Raw genomic sequence first — 17707 nt, 5'->3', positions numbered from 1 at the left:
ATGGCCAAGGGCATCTGGAAAACCTCTGTTAGCTGGGAAGGCACATTGCTGGCATCTGCTGATTCCAGATTGTGTTCCAGCTCCTATCTCAGCTCCCATGCATTCTTCAAATGTTACTCTTGGGGTGTTCTGTACTCGCTTAGCTTCTCCAGAGCAAACTCTGTGCTAGCATAAGTCTCCTTTCAATGTCCATCTCCAAAATGTCTCTCTCAGTTGCTCTCCAAGATGTCACTCATAGCAGCTCTGAGGTCCTTCTGTTTGTGAGTTCTTTTATAGGACTCCAGAATTAAATCAAGACCCACCCTAGTGGGTGGGGTAACACCTCCATGGAAATTATCCAATCAAAATTATTGCCCACAGTTGATTGAGTCACATCTCCATGGAAATGCTCAATCAATAGGTTCCAACCTAATCAACACTAATATGTCTGCCCCCACAAGATTCCATCAAAGAACATGGCACTTGGGGGACAAAATACATCCAAACCAGCACATTATCTAACTACTTTTTATGTTTATTCCTTCCCTCCCTCCATGGAGAGCAGCGAAAGCAGAGATTTTTGTCCGTTTAGTTCCTTGATGTATTGCATCCCCTGAACAGTGCCTGCATGTAGGAGGCACTGGGTAAATTTGCTCAGTGAATGAAGATTAAATTTTATAAAAGGAAGGTGAGAACAGGGTTTGCAGGATGCTACTACCATTTGGGTTAAAAGTAAGTATGAATAGTGAGTCGTACACTTGAAAAGGGTTAAAATGGTGAGTTCTATTGTGCCAGTTTGAATGTATTGTGTCCCCCCAAAGGCATTATCTTTGATGTAATCTTGTGTGGGCAGACGTTATCAGTTTTGATTAAATTTCTTTGAGTGTTTCTTTGGAGATGCGCCCCACTCAGCTGTGGGTGATGACTGTGATTGGATATTCCCATGGAGGCATGGCCCCACCCATTTAGGGTGGGCCTTGATCAGTGGAGCCATATAAATGAGCTGATGGGCAGAGGGAGCTCAGTGCAGCTGTGAGTGACATTTTGAAGAGGAGCTACAGCCAAGAGGGACACTTTGAAGAATGCACAGGAGCTGCAGATGACAGACAGTTTGAAGATGGCCATAGAAAGCAGACTCTTGCTCCAGAAAAGCTAAGAGAAGACAAATACCCCAAGTGCAGCTAAGAGTGACATTTTTGAGGAACTGCAGCCTAGAGAGGAACGTCTTGGGAGAAAGCCATTTTGAATCCAGAACTTTGGAGCAGACACCAGCCACATGCCTTCCCAGCTAACAGAGGTTTTCTGGACACCATTGGCCATCCTCCAGGGAAGGTACCCAATTGCTGATGTGTTACCTTGGACACTTTATGGCCTTAAGACTGTAACTGTGTAACCAAATAAACCCCCTTTTATAAAAGCCAATCCATCTCTGGTGTTTCGCATTCCAGCAGCATTAGCAAACTACAACATCTATGTTACGTGAATTTTACCTCAATTAAAAAAAAAGGAAGCTAGTGAATCATATTTGCTTGTATAAAGATTGTGTCTAGAAAGATACAAGTCGTTGCTTCAGGGGAGGCATCCCATTGGCTGGAGACCCAGATGGGAGGGAGACATTTTATTTACATACTTTTTGAATATTCAATTAATAATTAAAAGAAAAACAATTTGGGAGAGAAAATACAATAAAAGTCCCCTCTCCACCCCTCTCCAGGTCAGCCCTGGTGTATTTTGATGTGCTGTTAAAAAGCAGCCCATCATATATCCCACAGATCAGCACCACAAATATAGATAGGTGCTTGCATGAAATACTTCTAAGGTATCACACTGGTACAGAGGGTTGAGAACAGAGGCATATGGGGAAAATCTACCTATTGCATAATAGGGACTATAATAGGAAAAACTTACTAGTACCATACTGATACTAGGGACAAATAATTGAAGGCTGAAAAGAGTTATGGGGTGTTTTGGGTCGTAGGAATTGTTTAAAATGGAGAGTGATGAGGATTGTACAACTGAGTGATGATAATGTAAGATACTGATGGATTATAGTGGACAAAACATATGCTATGCAAACCTAGGAACCCCCTACTTTATAAGTTATGCCCTTATTTGTGAGGCTTGCTCGGGTGAATCTTATGGTTGTAAACAGGAGGCAGAGCCCACCTATAATTATGCCTAGGAGTCACCTCCAGGGAACCTCTTTTGTTGCTCAAATGTGGACTTTCTCTCTCTAAGCCCAACTCTGCAAAGAAATCCATCACCCTCCCCACTGACTTGAGACAGGACCCCCCAGGTGAATGAGTCTCCCTGGCAACATGGGACACGGATTCTGGGAATGAGCCTGGCCCTGGCATCAAGGGATTGAGAATGCCTTTTTGACCAAAAAGGGGAAAAGAAAGGCAACAAAATAAGGTTTCAGTGGGTAAAAGAATTCAAATAGAGTCGAGAGGCTGTCCTGGAGGTTATTCCTATGCAAGTTTCACCTAGATATGCCAAAATAACCACAGTGTGATAAGCCCAAGTCAACAGTGTTCCCCCAAACCCTAAAGAAAACCTGGATCCCTATCTGAGACTCTATAAAAGTTTCACTCACTAAGTTCATTCTTCAGAAACTGAAATCCTCCAGGGAGCTCCTCTGCCAGCTAAGTTCCAAAACCTAGAGACAACAGCCTCTTCAAGAACATCAACCAGATGTGTCCCCTTTCCCATAATGTCGACGCCCCTTTTCAACATGAACAGGTTGGGGTGGTCACTGCCTGGACATCCCTGAAGATCGGGAAAGTGATTAAACTAAAGGAAGGGGCAGAAGAGACAGGATGGAATTTAACAAAGGATTATGAATATTGAATCCCTACATAATTTTCTTTTTTTTTAGTTGCTAGAGTATTAGAATAGCTAGAAGGAAAGAATTGAAATGGTGGAACTGTAACCCATAGCATTCTTTGAAATTTGCTCTATAGCTACTTGTTAAATAGTAATTTGAAAGTTATCACCTTTTTGTATATATACTTCACAATAAGGAAATAACTGAAACTGTAAAACTGTGACCCACAACATTATTTGATATTTGCATTCTAACTACTTGTTAAATTGCATTTGAAAAGTTATCACTTCTATGTATATATGTAATTTTCCACAATAAAATATGATTTAAAAAAAAGTAGCCCATGTCTCTGAGCACCTCTGAACTATTTCTCTGTTTGGAAAGTGGGGTATGGAGGGGCTGGGTGGCTTCCAGAGGCCCTTGTGAGATGGCATAATGAGATTCCAATGGCTTTGGGGTTCCCGGCTTTGAGAACCTCCTTGATTCAGTTCCTTATTTCACAGGCACGGAGACTAAGGCTCAAACATCCAAAAGGATTTGCTAGTGGGTTAGAACTAGAATTGGAACATTCTGAAAAAAAAAGCTAGGATGCTTTTTAGGATTCATGACTCGATCCTTTGAAGGGCAGGAGTGTGGGGACAGATGTCTGCATCACAATAGCAGCTTCTTGGCACACAGTTTGAAGTCAGTTTTCTTTAATTCAAAGCCAGACAGACTGGGTTGATACTTGATGCCTGTGATATAAAATCTAAAATGTCAGGGTTCAATATTATGAGCCGCCTTGACATCTGTTAAAAGCCAGGTTGCCTCGAATGGCCCGGCTATAACTTCCTGTGCCGGTTCGGAGCTGTTCTGTACCCTAGAAAAGGGCCATTCCTGCTGGTGTGGACCTATTGTGGGTGACATCTTTTGATTAGGTTGCATTTCAACTGAGATGTGACCCACCCAGTTCAGGGTGTGAGAAACAAGCACTATTCCTAAAAGGAATAAACACTCACCCGATTGTGGAGAAGAAAAGAATTTACTTATGATCTTGCAAGAACGGGCGCCCAACCAAAATGGGGGGGTGGTGGTGGTGGTGCACAGAACAATAGACCCAGCAGAATTTATTCCCTAAGCCTAACCACAAGTCCCTCCCCTGTTTCTCCAGTGGCTGGATACTCCAGAGGTTACATTCTATTTAACAAGCCTAACTAGCCCCCACAAATTTGAAACATGCAGCCTGCACAAATTTGAAACATTTCAAATAAGTTTCCCCATGTGAATTTGCAACATTTGGAAAGGTTGGAACAAATCTCCACCCCTGACTATAATGGTTCTGCCCAGGCCTCTTTAGAGCCAGTTTGGGCTAGTTTGGTAACAAGTTATGAGGCTATTCTGGGAACCTCTACCGGGAGTCTCCACCTTGCAAGGATAGTAGATAGTGGGTGGATAAACAGGGGGACTGACCGTGGATAGTGGGTGGATATATAGGGGGACCAACCGTGGACTACAGTTTCTCTTTTTAACTTTCTGCCAATTCCTGAACTGCCCCACCCTGCCAGGCACACCTATCCTGTGTGAAAGCTAAACTTAATCTCATTCTCACACATTGTAAGTAGGAACTTTTGATGAGGCCACTTCAGATAAGGTGGGACCCACCTCATCCAGGAGGGGTCTAATCCGCTTACTGGATTAACAGAATGAATACAGAGAGAGAGGGGAGATGTGCCAGTTTGGATATATTACGTCTCCCCAAGAAAAAGCCATGATCTTTTAATCCAATCTCATGGGATATTGGCATTAGGTTGTTTCCATGGAGATGTGACCCATCCAACTGTGAATGACGCCTTTGATTAGGGTGTGACCGCTTGATAAAATGTTTCCATGGAGGTGTGGCCCCACCCATTTAGCCTGGGTCTTGATTAGTTTACCTGAGCACTATAAGAGCTCAGACAGAAGGAGCTCGGAGAGCTGCAGCTGAGATAGACATTTTGGAGACGGCCATTGAAAGTAGACTTTTGCTAGTCCAGAGTTTGCCTGGGAGAAATGAAGAGAACACTCCTAGACGCTTAGAGAGAAATATCCTGGGAGATAGCCATTTTGAAACGCAACATGGGAGCAAGGAGATGCCAGCCATGTGCCTTCCCAGACAACAGAGGTTTTCTGGATGCCATTAGCTTTCCTTCGGTGAAAGGAAATTTGCCTTAATTTGGACATTTTCATGGCCTTCGGACTGTAACTTTGTAACCAAATAAATCTCCTTTATGTAAGCCAATCCATTTCTGGTATTTTGCATAACAGCAGCATTAGCAAACCAGAACAGGAGAGAAACCAAAGGAAGCAAGAAGCTGAGAGCAACGAAACCCAGGAGAGAAGGGAGAGACCAGCAGATCTCCCTGTGCCAGAGGAGCCATGTGCCAGAGGAGCCAAGGATCGCCGGCAGCCAGTCTTTGGGAAGAAAGCATCGCCTTGATGATGCCTTGCTTTGGACATTTTTCTCAGTCTTAAATCTGTAAGCTAATAAATACCTGTTCTTAAGCCAACCCATCTCATGGTATCTGCTTTCAGCAGCCTAGAAAACTAAAACAGAAGTGTTTCACTGCTAAGGGCTCCAATCTAAGGAGTGATCTTAGCTGAGTTGGTCTAAGTGCCTCCATTTACCAAGCCGTAAAATGAACCCAACTATCCAGGGCAAAGGATTGTAGTGAGAGTCACAGGAGCTGGTGGAAGGGCTTTGTAAATCGTAAAGCTTGACCCGAGTCTATGAACCATTCATTTGTTCTACACTTAGCGAAATGGGTCAGGGCTGACATATTCTTTGTCTTGAGGGAAGCTGGAATCTGTTGGGGGAAACAGAGAGGTGATTAGCAAATTAGGGGGAGTACACCAACAGGGTAATTAAGTGGTGGAACTGCTCACTAGTTTGGATTTGCGGGAAGGAAGGTTTCACAGAGGAGGTGTCCCCCAAATTTTGTCCTGAGGAACAAAGAGTGGTGTTATAGGCAGTGCAGTCTGCAGGAGAAGGCTGGCCATTTGGGGGGCGGAGAGAGAGTCCACCGTGGCCAGAGGAGGACAAGGCACCAGAATAACTTCTTATTTTGAAACAATTGCAAATGTACAGGACAGTTGCAAAAAGAATACAAAACCCTCCCACTACGTGGAACATGACTCCCAGGGGTGTAAATCTCCCTGGCAACGTGGGATATGATTCCCAGGGATGAGCCTAGACCTGGCATCATGCGATTGAGAAAGCCTCTTTTTGACCAAATGGGGGAAGAGAAATGAAACAAAATAGTTTCAGTGGCTGAGAGATCTCATATGGATTTGAGAGGTCACTCTGGAGGTTATTCTTATGCACTATATAGACATCCCTTTTTAGCTTTTAGTGTATTGGAATAGCTAGAAGGAAATGCCTGAAACTGTCCAACTGCAACCCAGTAGCCTTGATTCTTGAAGACGATTGCATAACTATGTAGCTTACACAGTGTGACTGTGTGATTGTGCAAACCTTGTGGCAAACTCTCCCTTTGTCCAGTAGTATGGACAGATGAGTAGAAAAATGGGGACAAAAATTAAATGACTAATGGGGGGGATGGGATGTTTCGGGTGTTCTTTTTTACTTTTTATTCTTATTTTTACTTTCTTTTTGGAGTAATGAAAATGTTCAAACACTGATGTGGCGATGAAAGCACAACTATTTGATGGTATTGTGAACAACTGATTGTGCAATTTGGATGACTGTATGGTACGTGAATATATCTCAATAAAACTGAATTTTTTAAAAAAGAATACAAAACCAATACAGAGAACTCCAATATACCTTCTACTCAGATTTACCAGCTTTTAACATATTGCCACATTTGTTACAGCATTCTATCTCCCTATCTATTATTTATCTATTTTCTAAACATTTGAGAGTAATTTGCATACATTGTGTTCCTTGAACACTGAATATTGCCTAGTATATTTCCTAAGAACAAGGCTACCCACTCATCCGGTAGGCTTTTAGGAACAATCGCTCTGACCATCGTTGCCTTGGGAGCAGAACCTGGGTTGCATCCTGTGTGACGTGGAGGAAACTACTTAACCTCTCTGAGCTGCTTGTCAGTAAGCTGGGACATGCAAAGTGCCCGGAACAGAGAAAGGAGGGAATAATTCACTTCCCTGCCCGTCTTTACCGGAAACAAAGCCCCTTCACACACCAGACCCTCCTCTGCTCCCAAAGAAACCTTCCAACTTATTATTGTCCTACTTTGCAGCCTGTCCCAGCCCGGGGCTCTTCGCGCCTGCGCAGTGGGCGCGGAGGGCCGGCCGCGCCCTGGACGCTGCCGGGGTTGCCTGGCAACCGGGTCGCCTGGCAACGGACGCTTGCAGCCGGCTGGCGGGCGCTGTCAGACAGCGCGCGCCGAGGCAGGTGAGGCGGCGGAGGGACAGGGGTCCCCGGGGACACGGGGGACACCCCCAGACTCACCCAGTCCCCGCACCCCCAGGCGCGCTCGCGGATCCACGGCGGGACTCCCGCAGCCCACGCGCCCTGGAGAAGGGTCGCCCCTGTCCCCAGCGCCCACCGTTCCCTGCAAGGGGCGACCTGATCAGAAACCGCCGCGTCCCACCCAGAGCAGCCCCCTCCCCTCCCCTTGCGCCTGGTACCTGCTCACCTCCGTTGCTAGAGTAGATTCCTGCAGGGGGGGTGGGGGGCTGGGGCCTGTCACTGTGACAAAACACGTTCACGACAATAATAAAATAACCACAGGGACACATCAGCAGCCCCAGGAGAGCCAGGTTCGTGGGCTGATTGATACCTTAATATGACTCGCCACAGGGTGGGGGTCTGGCACCAGTTCTTGCCTGTTGAGCCACACTGTCTGTAGCTACTCAAAGTGTGTGGAATAAAAACAAATTGCCCTTTAGCCTTGCTCGCTCACAAATATTTCTTTTTGTGCAATGAGTTAAAAGCATTGCATTTGGGTACCTGGTGGGTAAGTGAGCTAGAACTGGGTTTGAATCTTGGCTGCTGTATTTAGCAGCAAGCTCCTTGACCTGAGCCTCAGTTTCCCCTTTTGCAAAATGGAGCTAATGCAAGCCCCCTCGTTATGGGGCAGTTGAGTTAGATACTAGATATTGCCATGCACGATAAGCACTAGATGCAGCTGACAACCAGCCTGCGATCTGGGTGGTTTCTTTTGTCATTAAGCACCTCTGCATGTGCAGAGTTCACCCCCAGGGCCTCTCACCTGCACAGCGACGTGGAAAAAGTTCCCTCACCGCCTCAGTTTGTTCATCTGTAAAATGGAAGTCAACATACCCACCTTACTGCCCTCAGAGGCAGTTTCAAAGATCCAGTGGGGACTAGTCTTTGAATCACAGTATGGATGACGACAGCTCTTGGGTTCTTTCCCTCAGTGTTCCCCGCGGAGCTTCGTTCTGCAAGCTGGGGCATCGTTTGCCCCCTGCCAGCGTGGATCCATGGCCCACGCCCGAATCTCCATGTATCTGCCCCCCGACATCAACCCCACCCAGGCGGCCATTGCCTACGGCTGCCGGGCCCTGCCCAAGCTAAACGAAGAGCTGCAGTCAGAGGAAGTGGTCACGCGACAGAAAGCCCTCATGGCCCTCTGTGACCTCATGCATGACCCCGAACACGTCTACGAGGCCATCGGCATAGGTGAGAGTGTCACAGACACAGAGTGGCTCGCAGTGGGGAGGTACTGGGTCTCGGCCCCGTGTGACACCCCAGCCAGCCCCAAATCCCCTCAACTGCCCTGGGAATCTGTGTCCTCCCTAAGGCTGCCCCAAAAGATGGAGACAAGCCTTGCCAAAGCCATGCACTGTGTTTGGGACCTGCCCCTCGTCTTCCACGTGCATGACGATCAATACAAGAGTGGAGGGGTCTCGGATGGCACGTTTGTCCCTTTCCCAGGGCTCCATATTCAGACAGCACGAGATGTGTGACCTGCCACTCGTCCCCTTCTCTCTGGCCTCATCCGAAAGGACAGTTTATTTGCAGAGGAGTTGGCGGCCCCAGTGTTAGGTTTAGTTGCCGTTCAGTGAGCCTGGCTGGAGGGCAGCCCCCCATTCCCACCCCATGTCCCCCCCCAGCCACCTTGTGAGAAAGAAGCATCCCCAGTCGACAGGTAAGAAAACCAAGGCTAGAGAAATAAATAAAGCAGGATGTTTATTTGCTAAATCTGGCAACCTCCTGGGACTCATTCGGGCCCAAGTTGGGATTTGACCCCAGCTCTCTCCAAACGCAGAGGCCATTTTCTTAGCCCCATGGCACACTGTGGGTGAAGACACCATTAGGGAGATCCCCGCAGATGGTGAGAGGAGATGGGCTCTGGGAACCTGCACCCATGCCCCGAGCAGCTGCAGAATCCCTGGCACCTGCTCGCTGTGACCTAATTTGGACAAGGGTCTTGGTGTCTGCAATTAAGTTAAGGTCTTGAGATGAGAGTGGCCTGGGACATCCAGGAGAGCCCTAAAAAAATCCAGGGCTAGCTCATGTGTGATCCGATTTCTGAGACTTGCAAACGTTGAGAGATCTTTCTGCCCTGCAGGCTGCCTGGAGAGCCTGAAGGCTTTGCTGAAGGATCGCGATAGCCTGGTGCGCATCAAAACCACGGAAGTCCTTCGCATTGTGGCAACCCACAACGTGGGCAGGTGGGCCGCCGCCCCTGGGAACCAGCCCCGGGATCTGGAATCTTGCCCAAGGGGGTGGCATTGCCCTCAAACGTCCTTCTGAGTGACCCAGTCATAGCAGAAACATCTGTTTGCCCAGAATAGGCCTCTTTGTAGGGTGGTTTGGTCACCCCTGTGGGATCCTAATGGGATTTTCCATTCCAGACCCAATTTGATGCTCGTTCCCAGCTCTGAGGGTCCCACGTTGAAGGCTGTGTTTGTTCCCGAGGGCTGCTGTAACTGATGCTTTCAAACTGGCGGGGCTTCTGGGGGGCTTGCGTCAACAGAAACTCATCCTCTCACCGTTCTGGGAGTCCAGAAGTCCAAAATCAAGTTGTCAGTGGGCTGCAGTCCTAGTTTTGCCTTAGCTGCTATCACCATAGCATGTATTGGCTTATGGTTTCAGAAGCAAGAAGTCCAACATCAAAATATTGGCAAGGTTTGCTTTCTTTCCGAAGACCGTGGTCATCGATCCTTGGGGTGTCCTTGGCTTTCGCATCACATGGCAATAGCCTCTCCTCTCTCTTCCTGGTTCCCACTGACTCCTCCCCATGTGGCTTTCTCTTCACAAGGCCTCCGTTAATCCAAATTAAGACCTGCCTTGCTTCAGTTGACCACACCTTAACCAAACATAACCTCTTGGAAAGATCCTAGTTACAATGGGTTCCCACCCAGGACTTGGATTAAGAACATGTTGTTTATTGGGGTGCAGAACCCAACCTGTCCCAGTCCTGCTCCCTCTAGAGGCTCTTGGGGGGGAGCCTTGGTTGCCTCTTCCAGCTTCTGGTGACCCTGCCTCTGGAGCCATATTGCTTCTTCCTTTTTCATCTTCTCCTCTCTGTCTGCCTCAAATATCCCCCCTGCTTTCTCCTATAAAGCCACTTATCATTGGATTTAGGGCTCTCCCGGATATGTCAGGCTGCTCTCATCTCAAGACTTTAACTTAATTGCAGGCAGTAAGACCCTTCTCCAAATCAGGTCACATTCATACGTTCTGGGAATTAGGTTGTTCTGGTTTGCTAATGCTGCCGGAATGCAAAACACCAGAAATGGATTGGCTTTTATAAAGGGGGTTTATTTGGTTACAAAGTTACAGTCTTAAGGCCATAAAGTGTCCAAGGTAAGGCATCAACAATCAGGTGCCTTCACTGGAGGATGGCCAATGGTGTCCGGAAAACCTCTGTTAGCTGGGAAGGCACGTGGCTGGCGTCTGCTCCAAAGTTCTGTTTCAAAATGGCTTTCTCCCAGGACGTTCCTCTCTAGGCTTCAGCTTCTCTCCGAAATGTCACTCTCAGTTGCTCTTGGGGTATTTGTCCTCTCTTAGCTTCTCTGGAGCAAGAGTCTGCTTTCAACGGCCATCTTCAAACTGTCTCTCATCTGCAGCTACTCTCTCAGCTTCTGTGAATTCTTCAAAGTGTCCCTCTTGGCTATAGCATCTGGCTCCTTCTGTCTGAGCTTATATAGTGCTCCAATAATTTAATTCAGACCTACCCTGAATGGGCGGGCCAACACCTCCATGGAAATTATCCAATCAGAGTCATCACCCACAGTTGGGTGGGGCACATCTCCATGGAAACAATCAAAGAATTACAATCTAATTAACACTGATAGGTCTGCCCACACAAGATTACATCAAAGATAATGGCGTTTGGGGGACATAATGCATTCAAACTGGCACATAAGGTGCAGACATCTTTTGGGGAGCCACCACTCAAAGCCCCATGCCTGCAACTATTTTGGCTCTTCCCAGTTCCGGGATTTTTAGGGGGAGCCCGGCTCCCCCTCCGAGATCCCCAACCAAACCTGTGACTCTCGCTCTTGTCCCTGTGGGGATGCTAAAACCCCAGCCTCCAAGCACACACCTGGGCAGGGCTGGTGGTGTCAACTCCCACGTGTGACGCCGAGGTCCGTCCGTCCCTTTCCTGTTGGAGCAGGTAGTGACAGGACTGGGGACTGAGGATGGGACCATCGGGATTGGCACCCTGTCACCTGGTGGCGTTAATTTGGGCAACATTCTGCAGAGAGGGGCACCGTCTTGGTTTGCCCGAGCTGCTATGACAAGGGGTTGGCGTGAACAACAAGAATTTATCAGCTAAGGGTTTTGAGGCAAGAAGAAATCCAAAATCAAGAGGTTGGCAATGCAAAGCCTTCTCCTCAGGGTCTATAGCATTCTGGGGGTGGCTGTCGGTCGTTCATGGGGTGACTTGGCTTACCTCTGCCCCCCATCACACACTGAAATGTCCTCTCCTCTCTGGTTTCTGCCACTTCTGGGTTCTCTTTGTAAGGCCTCCTGTAACCTGGATTAAGATCCATCACCTTTCAGTTGGGCCACATGTTAACCAAACAACATCTTCAAGAGGTCCCATTTACCATGTGCTCCCACCCATTGGAAAGTGGATTCAGATTAAGAACCTGTCTAAGTTGGGGTACAGAACTCAACCTTTCACAAGTTTCTCCTGGGTGGCCTGGATCCCTGCCCTCTTGAGCTTGCCTGCTAGTGTGGGATGGCAAATACAACTGAAATACAACATAGGTGTGCAATGGACTGGCCACTCATTGAGGATAACGGGGTACACACGCAAGGGTAGTCACGGAAGGGGTTTCCCATTTCCTGTGGCCGCCAACCCATGAACTGGGCAGCTTAAAACCACAGAAATGCATAGTCTCACCCTTCCAGAAGCTAGATGTCTGAAATCGAGCTGTTGGTGGGGCCATGCCCCCCGTTGGGGAGACTCCTTCCTTGCTTCTTCCTTGCGTCTGGTGATAGTTGGGCATCCTGGGGTTCCTTAGCTCACGGCCTTGGCATTTCAGTCTCGGCTGCCATTGTCCCATGACATTCTCCCCTTGGGCATCTGCTTCTCTTCTCTCCTCCTTACGATGACACCAGTCATAATGGACTAAGGACTCACTCTGCTCTAGTACGATCTCTTTTTCATTTAACTAATTCCATTGCGATGGCCCTCTTTCCAAATAAGGACATGTTGAGGGACTGAGGTTAGGAATGTAACGTAGCTTTTTAGGGGGATCCAATTCAATATAGAGCAGAAGGCCCCAGCAACTATGGTTTTCTTCTTCCAGAACAATTCGAAACACGCCACAGGTTTACGTCCTAACCGACGACGTGGCAGTAACACAATCTGTTGGGCATCTCCTGGGTGCTGGGTGCTGGGGTGAGAGTTCCACACGTGCATTCTCATTTATTCCCAAATCCAGCCCTGGGATGTGTACAGAAACCCTCTTACCTGATGCCCCTGGGCCCAGCAGTTGGCCGGTGCAGTGATTTGGAGTTGCATGTACCCCAGAAAAGCGTGTTCTTAAACCGAATCCATTCCTGTGGGTGTGAACCCATTGTTAAGTAGGACTTTTTGGTGAGGTGACTTCAATCAGGGTGGGTCTTAATCCAATGACAGGGGTCCTTTAAAAGCAGAATGAAATCCAGACAGATACAGAGAGAAAGCCATGGGAAGCAAGAAGCTGAAATTCAATGGAACCCGGAAGAGAATGGAGAGGCCAGAAGAGGCCGCCATGTGCAAAGATGGCCGACAACCAGCCCCAGAAGGCCAGTCTTCGGGAAGAAAGCATCGCCTTGATGTTGCCTTGATTTGGACTTTTTCCTAGCCTCAAAACCATGAGCCATTAAATTCCCATTGCATGGTATTTACTTGAGCAGCTAAGGAAACTAAAACCATTGGTTAAATCAAACCTAATTGGTTTGCATATATTTAATTAACTTCCATAATTATAATAAGCATGGCAAGCATGCATAAGTTTGGAGGCAAGAGGCTGGCGGCTGCAAGCTCACAACCCAGCTGGCGAGAAGGGAAGGCAACAGGCCACGAGGGTGACCATGGGGCAGCACTCCCTTCCCCAGAGCCACCGTCAGCGGGCCTGCATCTGGCAGATGGAGAAGGTCCCGGAGCTCAGCGGCTCAGTCTGGGGAGGTCCCTTACCAGCTTCTTCTGCCTCGTCTCCATTTTACAGATCATGGGACTGAGGCTCAGAAGACAGAATGAAAATATCCTGGGGAACAAGGATCCGGAGGCTGAGTCCCCACTGGGAAAGGGGCAGAGCTGTCTGATTGCAAGGAACCTCACAGTTCTGCCATGTTCCATAAACGTGCCACCCGCTCAGCGTTGTCCTGTCTCTCCCAGCCAGGGGGACGCTGATGGCACTAGCTGGTGCCGGGTTCTGATTTCACAGGGGCCATTGGGTCTTGTCTTCTCCTTGCTCCTCTCCGGCCTCGAGAGTTGCCCATTCTTAGCTATGTCTCAGCCCGCCTTCTCTCCCCTAGAGATGGCTTTCTAAACCACGGCATCATCTTGGCACTGTCCTTCCTGCTGGATGACCCGCAGCTGCTCTGCCGGAAGAACCTGCACCTGGCGTTCATGCACCTGGCCCATCTGCCCTCAGGTGAGCTTGAGCTGGCTCGTGGATCTCTTGGGCCTTCTGGTCACCCACTGGGCCCCTGTCCAGGTTGGCTGTGTTCCCAGCTGCAGACTAGGGGCCCTGTCTTGCATTGTAAGGTATAAAGCAAGCCTGTCCCCAGAGTTGGCTGCTCCCAACCATTTGATGCAGAGTCTGGGGTGGTGACTGCCTGCTGACCACAAGGGAGAGGGTTGAAACTTGTGTCCGATTGACATCTGCCTTGTCGTGCGATGCAACAAGCGTTTTTAAATGGGGGACTGGTTGCAAGAGGCAGGATACAAGGCTTGGGTTAAAGGTGGACAAATGGACATCGTAGCCCCAGAGTTGGATGGACTTGGGGGTTCCCTCTGCCCTCCCCCATGCTCCCCTGCCCAGGATATTTCCTCAAGTGGGGCTTCTAGAACCTGCCGCAGAGGCCTGGAGTGAGGATGAAGTGAGGAAAATGTTCATCAAGCAGGTAGCATGGCCCCCTGGACAAAGCTTGCACCAGAATTATGGTCCCACAGAAAATGACAACCGCCAGGGGTTCCTGGTGGTCTCTATTAATCAGGATTTTCCAGAGAAATAGAACCAACCTGTATTTATATATTAAGAGATTAATTATTATAAAGAATTGGTTCACGTAGCTGTGGGAGGTGGCCAGTCTAAATTCCAGAGGGCAGGCCACAAATTGGAAAGTCTGCTAAAGATTGTGCTGCAGTCCTTAGTCTGATTTCTCCAGTGGGATCTGACTGGCTGGAAATTCTAGCAAGAGCCAGTGCTGAAGTTGAGTCTGAATTCGCCTTCTAACTTCTGAAATGCTCAGTTTTGGCTTTTTGGACCTCCTACTGATTGGATGAGAAGAGCTCAGACATTGCTGAGGGTGAGATCACCTTTGTTGATTTTGTTGATTGTAGATGCAATCAGCAGTAGATGCAATTGACTGATTACAGGTGCATATCCCATCTATGAAATACCCTCCCAGTAACAATCAGACCGGTGCTTGCTTGTCCAAACAATGAGACTCCATAACCTGGCCTAGCTGACACATGAAATTAACCATCACATCATCTTTTTAAAAAGACCACCCTCTTCCTGGCCCTAATCCAGGCCAACGGAATCAGTCTCTGGAGGTGGGGCTCTGCCAACAGATTTCTCAACTGCACCTTGGATGATACACAGGTGCGGCCAGGGTTGAGGGTCCCTGGGGATTTGGGGCATCTCTATGGAAGACCCAAGATTGGTGCCCCGAGAATTGAGCACAGGCATCTCTTCCCCTCATTTCTGGAAGCCCCTTAGCTCTCAACTAGGGCCCTTAAAATTATTGTGACTGATTTAAAACATGCCGAGCCGTATCGACGTGATGGTAATGAACAGTGGGTACCACCACCCAGCTTTGCCAAGCAACCCGGCTGCCACCAGCCGACAAGAGTGCCCCATTGACCGACACGAGAGAAGTGGGGTCTCAGGGCCGTAGTGGTGGGATGGAGCGTCCCCTCTCTGTCCAGTGCCTCTGGAGGATTTGCTCCATTTTCTAGACCAATTCATTTTCCACCTCCCACAGATTTCGAGATAGTTTCACTTATCCTGGACGCCAGTCCTTCGCCGGTTGTGTACAACCTTTATTTATCTGCTTATTTATCGGTTCCGTGGCTTTTCATTCGAATGCAGTCATTTCTGTCGATCTTTTCCTTTATGGGTTGTGCTTTTTTGTTGTCGTTGTTGGAGAGAATCCTTCTCCATCTTGAGCTCTTGAAGCTCTTCTGCTACATCTTCTTCTAAAAGTTTAAGAGTTTTGCTTTTCGTGTTTCGGTCAGGACGGCACCCAAGAGGACGCCTGTTTGTCGGGCGGGAGTTTTTCTTGCCCACCCGGCACTGCCCTAATGGCCAGAGTTCTGGGGTCAGACTGGGTCCCCAGTCTGAGTGGGGTGAGGGGCTCGCTCTGCTTTTACCAGCCCCGTGATCTGGGACATCAGTGTCACCTGCGCGCCCCAGCCTTGCTCCCCCGTAGCAGGGTGCCTGTGCGGTTTAGCTGGGGCGTCCCGAACCCAGGGCCTGGCTGGCTGTCAGCGGTCAGCGGGGTGGCTTTTGTCCGCGGCCTCCCGGAGGGCCACCAGCAGGACACAGGGCGTGTGGCTCCCAAATGCAGGTGGCTTTTTTTTTTTTTAGCAGGTTTTCTGCTTTAATGACCCTTTGCTGGTTGTTATCCACCCACAGTCACCCACGTGCTTGTCCGTTCAGCCCCCATGTGTGCCTCAGTTTCTCCCTCTGTGACTCGGGGTATTGGTGGTGGGGTGGAGGGCATTTGGAGGGTCTCTCCGTCCCCACTGTCCCCATCCCTTGCCCCGGTCAGCTTGCCATGGGCGTTCCCGGAGTAACCAGCAGAGGGAGCCCCAGGACAGACAGACAACCGTCCACGCCAGGGCTTTGCCTTCTGGTCCATTCTTTCTGCACAGCAACTCGGGTCCCAGGCTGGGGTCCCCCTTGGGCGGTGCCCCCTCCCACATGGAGTTAACTGGAGTCCTGGGGTGCAGCCCGGGCCCCGGGCCTTCTGATGGGGTGCTCAGTGACCATCACTGGTGCAAATGGACAAACTTGGCAAACAGCACATGCACCCCGCAAGTTCTATTGCTCCGTGGCCCGGGGGTCCCTGGGGGGCCCCGGAGCTCCCCGCGGCCAGCCAGGTGCCACGGGACCTGCCCGAGCACCATGAGAAAGAGGTTCTTCTGGTCTGCTGTGCACATCCCCCACTATGTGCATTTCGGGGGACAGGAGCATGGGATTGCATGTTCCCCGCGAGGGCAGGTCAGGAGGGAGAGCCCCAGAAGCAGAATCAAAAGGCAGATTTGGGGAGGTCATTGGCTGCCCACTGCCTGTTCCCAGGTGCCCATTTACGCACAGCCGGTGGCACTGCTGTGGGGTCGGGCACTGCAAGGAAGTCTCGTTTGAGCCATGAAGCTGGGGTTGGCAGGGCCTCAGGGTGGGGAGCCCCAGTGGAGATTTGGGGCCCGGCTTCCAGCGTGGGTGCTGGGGCCGGCTGCAGAGTCAGGTATGTCCAGGCAAGAGGGAAAGGGACATGGGACAAGCAGCAATTCCCGTCTCCCGGCCAAGGACCCCAAGGGGCACAGGGGAGAGAAGACCCCATGCCTGCTCTCTCCAAAGCCCCGGATTTCCCTTTGCCCATCTCAAATCAGAAGCTGGCTTTCTTGCTGCAGCGTCCTGGCAGAATGGGACGGGAACGTCTGTGGACAAAAGGTGGCAGGCGGCGGTGGCCCCAAGTGCTGCTGAGTGGCCTGGGGTGAGTCCCACCCAGCTTCCTGGGGTGCCAAGGCATTGGCGGTGTCTGCAGGCAGTGGGCGCGGGGAGGGATGCCCGCTGTGCTTGGCTCGCCATCTGCCACTGTTTTGATCGCCACTTCTGCACCCCCAGGGGGAGTGTTCTAGTTTCCTAGTGCTGCTGGAATGCAAAACACCAGAAATGGATTGGCTTTTATAAAGGGGTTATAAAGGGGTTTATTTGGTTACACAGTTACAGTCTTAAGGCCATAAAGTGTCCATGAAACACATCGATAATCGGGTACTTTAACTGGAGGATGGCCAATGGTGTCCGGAAAACCTCTGTTAGCTGGGAAGGCACGTGGCTGGTGTCTGCTCCAATTTCTGGTTTCAAAATGGCTTTCTCCCAGGACGTTCCTGTCTCTAGGCTGCAGTTCCTCAAAAATGTCACTCTTAGTTGCTCTTGGGGTATTTTCCTCTCTTAGCTTCTCCAGAGCAAAAGTCTGCATTCAATGGCCGTCTTCAAACTGTCTGTCATCTGCAGCTCCTCTCTCAGCTCCTG

General features: G+C 49.5%; 1 protein-coding gene across 1 annotated transcript; it reads left to right on the top strand.

The window, feature by feature from the left end:
* Positions 1-7069: 7069 nt before the first annotated feature.
* On the top strand, positions 7070-17321 carry RSPH14 (radial spoke head 14 homolog). Its single transcript, XM_037823460.1, has 5 exons — positions 7070-7202; positions 8192-8453; positions 9346-9448; positions 13758-13876; positions 17065-17321. The coding sequence occupies exons 2-5, from the start codon at positions 8255-8257 to the stop codon at positions 17319-17321; spliced, it is 678 nt and encodes a 225-aa protein (XP_037679388.1). The 5' UTR covers positions 7070-7202; positions 8192-8254.
* The last annotated feature ends 386 nt before the right edge of the window (positions 17322-17707 follow it).

The sequence above is a fragment of the Choloepus didactylus genome (assembly GCF_015220235.1).
Source record: "Choloepus didactylus isolate mChoDid1 chromosome 23 unlocalized genomic scaffold, mChoDid1.pri SUPER_23_unloc1, whole genome shotgun sequence".
Classification (NCBI taxonomy): Eukaryota; Metazoa; Chordata; class Mammalia; order Pilosa; family Megalonychidae; genus Choloepus; species Choloepus didactylus.
The sequence above is the reverse complement of the archived record's forward strand: the minus strand, read 5'-3'. Positions and strand labels throughout refer to the sequence as shown.

Coding starts and splice junctions, on each gene's coding strand:
- RSPH14 (XM_037823460.1), top strand. CDS start 8,255: ATGGCCCACGCCCGAATCTCCATGTATCTGCCCCCCGACATCAACCCC. Junction 8,454..9,345: donor CTACGAGGCCATCGGCATAG/GTGAGAGTGTCA, acceptor TCTGCCCTGCAG/GCTGCCTGGAGAGCCTGAAG. Junction 9,449..13,757: donor GCAACCCACAACGTGGGCAG/GTGGGCCGCCGC, acceptor TCTCTCCCCTAG/AGATGGCTTTCTAAACCACG.